Genomic DNA, 11,817 nt, shown 5'->3' with positions numbered 1-11,817 from the left:
TGGGGGAAAATTTGGGGAGAATTTGGGGGGATTTGGGGGGATTTGGGGACCCCCAGGGGGGATTTGGGGGGAAATTTGGGGGATTTCGGGACCCCCGGGGGGGATTTTGGTGAAATTCGGAGAGAATTTGGGGGGGTTTGGGGGGAATTTGGGGGATTTGGGGGGAATTTGGGGACCCCCATGGGGATTTGGGGGTCCCTGGGGGGATTTTGGTGAAATTTGGGGGGATTTGGGGACCCCCGGGGGGATTTGGGGGGATTTGGGGACCCCCGGGGGGATTTGGGGGGAAATTTGGGGGTCCTGGGGGGGAATTTGGGGACCCCCCGGGGGATTTGGGGGGATTTGGGGGTCCCTGGGGAGATTTTGGGGGTCCCTGGGGGGATTTTGGGGGTCTCTGGGGGGATTTTGGGGGTCCCTGGGGGGATTTGGGGGGTCCCTGAGGGGATTTTTTTTTTTGGGGGGTCCCCAGTGGCTCCCAGGGAGTTTTGGGGGTCCCCGGGGGCTTTTGGGGGGGATTTTGGGGGTCCCCAGGGGGATTTTTTTTTTGGGGGGTCCCCAGGGGTTTTTTGGGGGGATTTTGGGGAGGATTTTGGGGGTCCCCAGGGGGATTTTGGGGCGAATTTTGGGGGTCCCCAGGGGTTTTTTGGGGGGGATTTTGGGGGTCCCTGGGGGATTTTGTTGGGGGGTCCCCAGGAGTTTTTTGGGGGGGATTTTTGGGGTCCCCGGGGTTTTTTTGGGGGGGATTTTGGGGTCCCCGGGGGATTTTTTTGGGGGGTCCCCAGGGGTTTTTTTGGGGGGTCCCCAGGGGTTTTTGGGGGGAATTTTGGGGAGGATTTTGGGGGGGATTTTGGGGGTCCCCGGGGGATTTGTTTTTTTTTGGGGGGTCCCCAGCGGGTCCCAGGAATGTTCAAGTGGCTCCGGGGGTTTTGGGGGGATTTTGGGGGATTTTTGGGGGGATTTTGGGGATTTTTTGGGGGATTTTGGGGATTTTGGGGGTCCCCGGGCCCGGCCGGCCGCTCGCCCAAAACAAAAAGGGGGGAGGGGAGGGGTCGGAGTGGGGGAGGGGTCACTGAGCCTGTGGGGGAGGGGAACGGGTCAGGGGGACCCCAAAACCCCCGGGGGGGTTCGGGGGTCCCGGGGGAGCTTTGGGGGGTCTAGGGGGGATTTGGGGGGATTTGGGGCAGGTTTTTGGGGCGTTTCTGGGGCATTTTTTGGGGTTTTTTGGGATATTTTTGGGGTTTTTTGGGGATATTTTTGGGGTGTTTTGGGGGTTTTTTTGGATTTTTTTGGGGTTTTTTGGGATATTTTTGGGGTGTTTTGGGGGGTTTTTTGGACATTTTTGGGGATATTTTTGGAGTGTTTTGGGGCAGGTTTTTGGGGTGTTTCTGAGGGATTTTTTTGATTTTTTGAGGGATATTTTTGGGGTTTTTTGATATTTTTGGGGTTTTTTGGGGATATTTTTGGGGTGTTTTGGGGGGTTTTTTGGACATTTTTGGGTTTTTTTGGGGATATTTTTGGGGGGATTTGGGGCAGGTTTTTGGGGTGTTTCTGGGGGATTTTTTTGATTTTTTGGGGGATATTTTTGGGGTGTTTTGGGGGGTTTTTTGGACATTTTTGGGTTTTTTTGGGGATATTTTTGGAGTGTTTTGGGGCAGGTTTTTGGGGTGTTTCTGAGGGATTTTTTTGGGGATATTTTTGGGGTGTTTTGGGGTTTTTTTTGGGGGGGTATTTGGAGAGTTTTGGGTGCTGTCCCTGCTGGCAGGGGTTTGGGATTTTTTGGGGTACATTTGGGGTGTATTTGGGATATTTTTGGGCTGTGTTTGGGGCTGTTTTTGGGATGCATTCAGAATATTTCTGGGATATATTTAGGATATTTTTGGGGCATATTTGGGATATTTTTGGGGCCCATTCAGGATATTTTTGGGGCCCATTCAGGATATTTTTGGGCTGTGTTTGGGGCACATTCAGGATATTTTTGGGATACATTCAGGATATTTTTGGGGCCCATTCAGGATATATTCGGGATATTTTTGGGGCACATTCAGGATATTTTTGGGGCGCATTTGGGATATTTTTGGGGCACATTTGGGATATTTTTGGGGCCCATTTGGGATACTTTTGGGGGTATCTTGGCACCGTACCTGCTGTCCCTGCTGGCCGGCGGGCGGGTTTTGGGGGGTATATTTGGGATATTTTTGGGCAGTGTTTGGGGCAGTGTTTGGGCTATTTTTGGGGTGTATTCAGGATATTTTTGGGGCACATTTGGGATATTTTGTCACCTCACCTGCTGTCCCTGCTGGCCGGCGGGTGGGGTTTGGGGGATATATTTGGGATATTTTTGGGATATTTTTGGGCTGTGTTTGGGATATTTTTGGGGCCCATTCAGGATATTTTTGGGGCACATTCAGGATATTTTTGGGGCCCATTCAGGATATTTTTGGGGCACATTCAGGATATTTTTGGGGCCCATTCAGGATATTTTTGGGGCACATTTGGGATATTTTGTCACCGTACCTGCTGTCCCTGCTGGCTGGCGGGCGGGGTTTGGGGGTATATTCGGGATATTTTTGGGGCACATTCGGGATATTTTTGGGATATATTTGGGATATTTTTGGGCTGTGTTTGGGGCAGTGTTTGGGATATTTTTGGGGCACATTTGGGCTATTTTTGGGGCCCATTCAGGATATTTTTGGGATACTTTTGGGGCTATTTTGTCACCGTACCTGCTGTCCCTGCTGGCCGGCGGGCGGGGTTTGGGGCAGTGTTTGGGATATTTTTGGGGCACATTCAGGATATTTTTGGGCTATTTTTGGGGCTATTTTGTCACCTCACCTGCTGTCCCTGCTGGCCGGCGGGCGGGGCTTGGGGGGTATATTTGGGATATTTTTGGGCTGTGTTTGGGGCACATTCAGGATATTTTTGGGGCCCATTCAGGATATTTTTGGGGCCCATTCAGGATATTTTTGGGGCGCATTTGGGATATTTTTGGGGCGCATTTGGGATATTTTTGGGGCCCATTCAGGATATTTTTGGGGCACATTTGGGATATTTTGTCACCTCACCTGCTGTCCCTGCTGGCCGGCGGGCGGGGTTTGGGGGGTATATTTGGGATATTTTTGGGCTGTGTTTGGGGCACATTCAGGATATTTTTGGGGCGCATTCAGGATATATTCGGGATATTTTTGGGGTGTATTCAGGATATTTTTGGGCTATTTTTGGGGCTATCCTGGCACCTCACCTGCTGTCCCTGCTGGCCGGCGGGCGGGGTTTGGGGGGTATATTTGGGATATTTTTGGGCTGTGTTTGGGGTATTTTTGGGGCCCATTCAGGATATATTTGGGATATATTTGGGCTGTGTTTGGGGCAGTGTTTGGGATATTTTTGGGGTGTATTCAGGATATTTTTGGGCTATTTTTGGGGCTATCCTGGCACCGTACCTGCTGTCCCTGCTGGCCGGCGGGCGGGGTTTGGGGGGTATATTTGGGATATTTTTGGGCTGTGTTTGGGGCAGTGTTTGGGATATTTTTGGGGCCCATTCAGGATATTTTTGGGGCCCATTTGGGATATTTTTGGGGCACATTTGGGCTATTTTTGGGATACATTCAGGATATTTTTGGGATACATTCAGGATATTTTTGGGGCCCATTCAGGATATATTTGGGATATTTTTGGGCTGTGTTTGGGCTATTTTTGGGGTGTATTCAGGATATATTCAGGATATTTTTGGGGTGTATTCAGGATATATTCGGGATATTTTTGGGGCCCATTCAGGATATTTTTGGGGCCCATTCAGGATATTTTTGGGGCGCATTCAGGATATTTTTGGGGCCCATTCAGGATATTTTTGGGGCACATTTGGGATATTTTGTCACTCACCTGCTGTCCCTGCTGGCCGGCGGGCGGCGGCCCCGCGGGCCCCGCGCTCCCGGGGCTCTGCCCGTAGTACGCCGCCTGCTGCCGGTAGTACTCGGCCCAGGCCGCGCTGTAGTCGGGCTGGGGGCCGGGGGGCGCCCCGGGACCCCCCCCCGAGGCCACCTGGGCGGCTGGGGGGGCACGGGGGGTCAGCACCCCAAAAACCCCCCAAAACCCCCTGGATTGGGGGGTCTGGGGGGGTCAGAACCCCAAAAACTGCCCGAAAACCCCCTGGATTGGGGGGTCAGCACCCCAAAAACCACCCAAAACCCCCTGGATTGGGGGGTCAGCACCCCAAAAACCACCCCAAAACCCCCTGGATTGGGGGGTCAGCACCCCAAAAACCCCTCAAAACCCCTGGATTGGGGGGTCTGGGGGGGGTCAGCACCCCAAAAACTGCCCGAAAACCCCCTGGATTGGGGCGTCAGCACCCCAAAAACCGCCCGAAAACCCCCCCAGGGTGGGATTGGGGGGTCTGGGGGGGTCAGCACCCCAAAAACTGCCCGAAAACCCCCTGGATTGGGGGGACATGACCCCAAAAACCCCCCAAAACCCCCTGGATTGGGGGGACATGACCCCAAAAACCCCCCAAAACCCCACCCTGGGTGGGACTGGGGGGTCTGGGGGGGTCTTGAGGGATTTGGGACGGTTTTGAGAGGCTTTGGGGGAATTTTGGGGCTTTTGGGGCGTGGATTTGGGGGGATTTGGGAGGGTTTTGGGGGAATTTTGGGGCTTTTGGGGGGTGGATTTCGGGTATGGGGGGGTTTGGGGGGTGGATTTGGGGTTTTGGGGGGGACTTGGGAGGGTTTTGGGGAGCTTTGGGGGGTTTTTGGGGGGTGGATTTGGGGTTTTTGGGGGGGGATTTTGGGGGGAAATTTTGGGGTTTTGGGGGGGTATTTTGGGGTTTTTGGGGGGGGATTTTGCAGTTTTTGGGAGTGGATTTTGAGGTTTTTGGGGGGGTTTTGGGGTGGATTTTGGCGTTTTTGGGAGAGGATTTTGGGATTTTTTGGGGGGGGTTTTGGGGTGGATTTTGGGGTTTTTGGGAGTGGATTTTGGGTTTTTTTTGGGGGGGGTTTTGGGGTGGATTTTGGGAGTGGATTTTGGGTTTTTTAGGAGTGGATTTTGGGTTTTTTGGGGGGTTTTGGGGATTTTACCTTGTTTTTTGTAATACTCCTCCCAGGCCTTGGTGTAATCCTGCTGCGGGGGCGCCCCCGGCTGCTGCGGCTGCTGGCCTGGGGGGAAATTGGGGTTCAGGGGCGGATTTGGGGTTCAGGGGGCAGATTTGGGGTCCCTGGGGCAGATTTGGGGTTCAGGGGCAGGTTTGGGGGTCCCTGGGGGGAAATTGGGGTTCAGGGGCAGGTTTGGGGGTCCCTGGGGGGAAATTGGGGTTCAGGGGCAGGTTTGGGGGTCCCTGGGGGGAAATTGGGGTTCAGGGGTGGATTTGGGGGTCCCTGGGGGGAAATTGGGGTTCAGGGGCAGGTTTGGGGGTCCCTGGGGGGAAATTGGGGTTCAGGGGCGGATTTGGGGTTCAGGGGGGAGATTTGGGGTTCAGGGGCAGGTTTGGGGGTCCCTGGGGGGAAATTGGGGTTCAGGGGCGGATTTGGGGGTCCCTGGGGGGAAATTGGGGTTCAGGGGCAGCTTTGGGGTCCCAGGGGCAGGTTTGGGGTTCAGGGGCAGCTTTGGGGGTCCCAGGAGGAGATTTGGGGTTCAGGGGCAGATTTGGGGTTCAGGGGCAGATTTGGGGTTCAGGGGGGAGATTTGGGGTTTAGGGGCAGGTTTGGGGGGTCCCAGGGGCAGATTTGGGGGTCCCAGGGCAGATTTGGGGTTCAGGGGCAGATTTGGGGGTCCCAGGAGGAGATTTGGGGTTCAGGGGCAGGTTTGGGGGGTCCCAGGGGCAGATTTGGGGTTCAGGGGCAGGTTTGGGGGTCCCAGGGGCAGATTTGGGGTCCTGGACCCCCCCAATCCCCCCCCCATGAATTTGGGAGGAGCCCAGGGTGGATTTTGGGGTGGATTTTGGATTAATTTTGGGTGAATTTTGGGCGGATTTTGGATGAATTTTGGGCGGATTCTGGTTGGATTTTGGTTGGATTCGGGGTGGATTTTGGGTGGATTTTGGATGAATTTCGGGTGAATTTGGGGTGGATTTGGGGGTGGATTTTGGATGAATTTCAGGCGGATTCTGGGCGGATTTTGGGTGAATTTGGGGAGGATTTTGGGTGAATTCTGGGCAGATTCTGGGCGGATTTTGGGTGCATTTGGGGCGGATTTGGGGGTGGATTTTGGATGAATTCTGGTCGGATTTTGGGTGAATTTGGGGCGAATTTTGGGCGGATTTGGGGCGAATTCTGGGCGGATTTTGGGTGCATTCGGGGTGGATTTCGGGGTGGATTTTTGGATGAATTCCGGGCGGATTCTGGGTGAATTTCGGGCGAATTTGGGGCGGATTTGGGGGTGGATTTTGGATGAATTTCGGGTGAATTTGGGGCGGATTTTGGGTGAATTTGGGGCGGATTTGGGGGTGGATTTTTGGATGAATTCTGGGCGGATTTTGGGCGAATTCGGGGCGGATTTTGGGCGAATTTGGGGCAGATTTGGGGGTGGATTTTTGGATGAATTCTGGGCGGATTTTGGGTGAATTCGGGGCGGATTTTGGGGCGGATTTTGGATGAATTCTGGGCGGATTTTGGGTGCATTCGGGGCGGATTTGGGGGTGGATTTTGGATGAATTCTGGGCGAATTTGGGGCGAAATTCGGGCGGATTTGGGGCGGATTCTGGGCGAATTTGGGGCGGATTTCAGGCAAATTCGGGGCGAATTTGGGGCGGATTTGGGGCGAATTTGGGGCGGATTTTGGATGAATTTCGGGCGAATTTTGGGTGAATTTTGGGCGAATTTCGGGCGAATTTTGGGCGGATTTTGGGCGGATTTTGGGCGAATTCGGGGCGAATTTCGGGCGATTCTGGTTGGATTTCGGGCGAATTCGGGGCGGATTCGGGGGCGCTCACCCAGTTTCTTGTAGTACTCCTCCCAGGCCTTGGTGTAGTCGGCCTGGCCGGCGGGGGGGGGCTGGGGGGGCTCCCCCTGGACGGGGGGCGCGGCCGGGGGGGGCTGGGGGGGCGCGGGCCCGGGGGGCTGCTGGTAGTAGTGCGAGTAGTAGGCGGCCCAGGCCGCGTTGGGGTCCGGGGCCGGCGCCTTGCCTGGGGGGGGCCCCAAAAACAGCCCCGAGTTAGCCGGGGGGGGCCGGAGACACCCCGAAACAGCCCAGAAACAGCCCAGAAACAGCCCAAAAATACCCAAAAAAACAGCCCAAAAAATACCCAGAAACAGCCCAGAAACAGCCCCGAGTTAGCCGGGGGGGGCCGGAGACACCCAAAAATAGCCCAAAAAATACCCGAAAACAGCCCAGAAACCAGCCGAAAAAACAGCCCAAAAAACAGCAGAAAAACAGCCCAAAAAATACCCAAAAACAGCCCAGAAACCAGCCGAAAAAACAGCCCAAAACCAGCCCAGAAACAGCCCAAAAACAGCCCAGAAACAGCCCAGAAACAGCCCAAAAAACAGCCCAAAAACAGCCCAAAAAATACCCGGAAACAGCCCAAAAACAGCCCAAAAAATACCCAAAACCAGCCCAAAACCAGCCCAAAAACAACCCAGAAACAGCCCAGAAACAGCCCAGAAACAGCCCAGAAACAGCCCAAAAACAGCCCAGAAACAGCCCAAAAACAGCCCAAAAAATACCCGGAAACAGCCCAAAAACAGCCCAAAAAATACCCAAAACCAGCCCAAAACCAGCCCAAAAACAACCCAGAAACAGCCCAGAAACAGCCCAGAAACAGCCCAGAAACAGCCCAAAAACAGCCCAGAAACAGCCCAGAAACAGCCCAAAAAATACCCAAAAACAGCCCAAAACCAGCCCAAAAACAGCCCAAAAACACCCAAAAAAACAGCCCAAAAACAGCCCCACAGCCAGCCCCGAGTTAGCCGGGGGGGCCGGAGACACCCGAAACAGCCCAAAAAATACCCGAAAACAGCCCAGAAACAGCCCAAAAAACAGCCCAAAAACAGCCCAGAAACACCCAAAAAAACAGCCCAGAAACAGCCCGAAAACAGCCCAAAAACAGCCCAGAAACAGCCCAAAAAATACCCAAAACCAGCCCAAAACCAGCCCAAAAACAACCCAGAAACAGCCCAAAAAATACCCGATAACAGCCCAAAAACCAGCAGAAAAACAGCCCAGAAACAGCCCAGAAACAGCCCGAAAAATACCCGAAAACAGCCCAAAAAACACCCAAAACCAGCCCAAAAAATACCCGAAAACAGCCCAAAAAACACCCAAAACCAGCCCAAAAAATACCCAAAAACAGCCCAAAAAACACCCAAAACCAGCCCAAAACCAGCCGAAAAAACAGCCCAAAAACAGCCCAAAACCCCCAAACCCACAGGGTCCCACCCCAAATTTTGCGTTTTTTTAGGGTGCACCCAACCCCCCCCAAAACCCCCAAACCCTCGGGGGTCCCCCCAAATTTCAGAACCTCCCCCTCAAAACCCCAAATCCTCCAAACCCAAGGTGTCCCTCCCCAAACCCCCCAAATTTTGGGATTTTTTAGGGTGCACCAAACCCCCCCAAAACCCCCCAAACCCCAGCCCCTCCGGGGGTCCCCCCAAATTTCCAGACCCCCCAAAAACCCCAAATCCCCCAAAACCCCAAACCCAAGGGTTCCCACCCAAACTTTGGGATTTTTGGGATTTTTTAGGGTGCACCAAAGCCCCCCAAAACCCCCCAAACCCCAAACCCTCAGGGTGTCCCCCCAGCCCCTCAGGGGGTCCCCCCAAATTTCCAGACCCCCCCAAAAACCCCAAATCCCCCAAAACCCCAAACCCAAGGGTTCCCACCCAAACTTTGGGATTTTTTAGGGTGCACCAAACCCCCCCAAAACCCCCCAAACCCTCGGGGGTCCCCCCAAATTTCCAGACCCCCCAAAATCCCCAAATCCCCCAAACCCAAGGGTTCCCACCCAAACTTTGGGATTTTTTAGGGTGCACCAAACCCCCCCAAAACCCCCCAAACCCTCGGGGTCCCCCGGCCCCTCGGGGTCCCCCGGCCCCTCGGGGTCCCCCCAAACCCTCGGGGTCCCCCCAAACCCCCCGGTACTCACTGGGGTCGTGGGGGGCGGGCGGCTGCCACTGGGGGTACGCGTTCCCCCAGCCCTGGGGGGGGTACTGGTGCGGGGGCGGCCCCCCCGGGCTGCCGAATTCGGGGCTCGGGTTACGGGGAGGGGGTTTTGGGGGGGCTGACCCCCCAAAATCCCCCCCAAAGGCAGGTACTCACTGCGGGGGCGCCCCGGGGGGGCCCTGGTTGAAGGGGCCGGGGTTGAAGGGTCCCATGGGACCGGCGGGGCCGGGGGGACCCCCGGGGCCGGGCCCGGGGCCGACGGGGCACAGCGGGCCCTGGGGGGGGAAACGGGGGTCAGGGGGGTTTGGGGGGGCCTGGGGGGGTTTGGGGGGGCCTGGGGGGGTTTGGGGGGTCCCTCAATGGGGCACAGCGGGCCCTGGGGGGGGGAAACGGGGGTCAGGGGGGTTTGGGGGGGCCTGGGAGGGTTTGGGGGGTCCCAGGAAGGGTTTGGGGGGTCCTGGGGGGGTTTGGGGGGGTCTTTGAGGGGTCCCTCAATGGGGCACAGCGGGCCCTGGGGGGGGGAAACGGGGGTCAGGGGGGTTTGGGGGGGCCTGGGGGGGTTTGGGGGTCCCAGGAAAGGTTTGGGGGGTCCTGGGGGGGTCTGGGGGGTCCAGGAGGGGGGGTTGGGGGGGCCTGGGGGTGTTTGGGGGGCCCTGGGGGGGTTTGGGGGGTCCTGGGGGGGTTTGGGGGGGTCTTTGAGGGGTCCCTCTATGGGGCACAGCAGGCCCTGGGGGGGAAATGGGGGTCAGGGGGGTTTGGGGGGTCCTGGGTGGGTTTGGGGGGTCCCAGGAAGGGTTTGGGGGGTCCTGGGGGGGTTTGGGGGTCCCAAAAAGGGTTTGGGGGGTCCCTCAATGGGGCACAGCGGGCCCTGGGGGGGGGAAACGGGGGTCAGGGGGGTTTGGGGGGGCCTGGGAGGGTTTGGGGGGTCCCAGGAAGGGTTTGGGGGGTCCTGGGGGGGTTTGGGGGGGTCTTTGAGGGGTCCCTCAATGGGGCACAGCGGGCCCTGGGGGGGGGAAACGGGGGTCAGGGGGGTTTGGGGGGGCCTGGGGGGGTTTGGGGGTCCCAGGAAAGGTTTGGGGGGTCCTGGGGGGGTCTGGGGGGTCCAGGAGGGGGGGTTGGGGGGGCCTGGGGGTGTTTGGGGGGCCCTGGGGGGGTTTGGGGGGTCCTGGGGGGGTTTGGGGGGGTCTTTGAGGGGTCCCTCTATGGGGCACAGCAGGCCCTGGGGGGGAAATGGGGGTCAGGGGGGTTTGGGGGGTCCTGGGTGGGTTTGGGGGGTCCCAGGAAGGGTTTGGGGGGTCCTGGGGGGGTTTGGGGGGCCCTGGGGGGGTTTGGGGGGCCCTGGGGGGGGTTTGGGGGGGCCTGGGGGGGTTTGGGGGGGTCTTTGAGGGGTCCCTCTATGGGGCACAGCGGGCCCTGGGGGGGAAATGGGGGTCAGGGGGGTTTGGGGGGGCCTGGGGGGGTCTGGGGGGTCCAGGGGGGGTTTGGGGGGTCCCAGGAAGGGTTTGGGGGGTCCTGGGGGGGTCTGGGGGGTCCAGGGGGGGTTTGGGGGGTCCCAGGAAGGGTTTGGGGTGTCCCAGAGGGGTTTGGGGGGTCCCGGGAAGGGTTTGGGGGGTCCCAAGGGGCTTTGAAGGGTCCTGGGGTGGTTTGCGGGAGGTCATGGGGGGGTTTGGGGGTCCCAGGGCAGATTTCGGATCCCCCAAGATGATTTTGGGGTCCCCAGGAGGATTTCGGGGTCCCCAGGATGACTTTGGGGTCCCCGGGAGGATTTCGGAGTCCCCAGGATGACTTTGGGGTCCCCAGGCAGATTTTGGCGTCCCCAGTATGATTTTGGGGTCCCCAGGATGACTTTGGAGTCCCCAAAAGATTTTGGGGTCCCCAGAAGATTTTGGGGTCCCCGGGAGGATTTCGGGGCCCCCCCGGGGGGGGCAGCTGCAGTACCGCCCTTCCCCACCAGGCGGCGACACCGAGCGGCGGCGCCGCTTTTGGGGAATTTTTGGGGAATTTTTGGGGATTTTTTTGGGGATTTTTTTGGGGATTTTTTTGGGGATTTTTTTGGGGATTTTTTTGGGGTACTTCGGGGCAGTTTTGGGGTGTCGTTTCGGGGCGCCCCCACCTCGATCTTCTCCTCGATGAGCTGCTTGGCGTGCTCGATCTGCTGGGGGGTGCCGCGGATGACGAAGAGTTTGAAGTTGGGGTCCCCGTTGGGCGGCAGCTGCCGCGAGATCTCCACGAAGGCGCCGGTCTGCTGGTTGATGGCCTTGACGTTCTCCCCCCCTGCGCCCCAAAAAGCGGCTCACGGGGCGCCCCAAAACTCCAAAACCCCCCGGGGGAACCCCAAAACCCACCCGGGGTCACGGGGCGCCCCAAAACCCCAAAACCCTCCTGGGGGAACCCCAAAATCTGCCCAGGGTCACGGGGTGCCCCAAAACCCACCCGGGGTCACGGGGCGCCCCAAAACTCCAAATCCCCCCCTCTGGGGTCACGGGGTGCCCCAAAACCCACCCGGGGTCACGGGGCGCCCCAAAACTCCAAATCCCCCCCTCTGGGGTCACGGGGTGCCCCAAAACCCACCCGGGGTCACGGGGCGCCCCAAAACCCCAAAACCCTCCTGGGGTCACGGGGCACCCCAAAACCCCCCGGGGGGCACCCCAAAACCCACCCGGAATCACAGGGCACCCCAAAACCCTCCTGGGGGCACCCCAAAACCCCAAAACCCTCCTGGGGGCACCCCAA

The 11,817-nt window shown here is 57.8% G+C and overlaps 1 protein-coding gene across 1 annotated transcript in view; it reads right to left on the bottom strand.

Moving 5' to 3' along the window:
• Positions 1-354: 354 nt before the first annotated feature.
• The window catches only part of KHSRP (KH-type splicing regulatory protein), a 33,560-nt gene continuing 22,097 nt past the window's right edge, over positions 355-11,817 (bottom strand). The window contains exons 14-20 of the mRNA XM_085563132.1: positions 11,198-11,358; positions 9,241-9,359; positions 9,068-9,156; positions 6,917-7,108; positions 5,067-5,144; positions 3,877-4,043; positions 355-1,075 (exon numbers count right to left, since the gene is read on the bottom strand). Of these exons, the coding sequence (XP_085419258.1) occupies positions 1,067-1,075; positions 3,877-4,043; positions 5,067-5,144; positions 6,917-7,108; positions 9,068-9,156; positions 9,241-9,359; positions 11,198-11,358 (815 nt within the window). The 3' untranslated portion in view covers positions 355-1,066. The remainder of the gene's footprint in view (positions 1,076-3,876; positions 4,044-5,066; positions 5,145-6,916; positions 7,109-9,067; positions 9,157-9,240; positions 9,360-11,197; positions 11,359-11,817) is intronic.

Source organism: Lonchura striata, chromosome 30 (assembly GCF_050655825.1).
Source record: "Lonchura striata isolate lonStrDom1 chromosome 30, ASM5065582v1, whole genome shotgun sequence".
Taxonomy (NCBI): Eukaryota; Metazoa; Chordata; class Aves; order Passeriformes; family Estrildidae; genus Lonchura; species Lonchura striata.
This window is presented reverse-complemented; position numbering and strand designations above follow the sequence as displayed.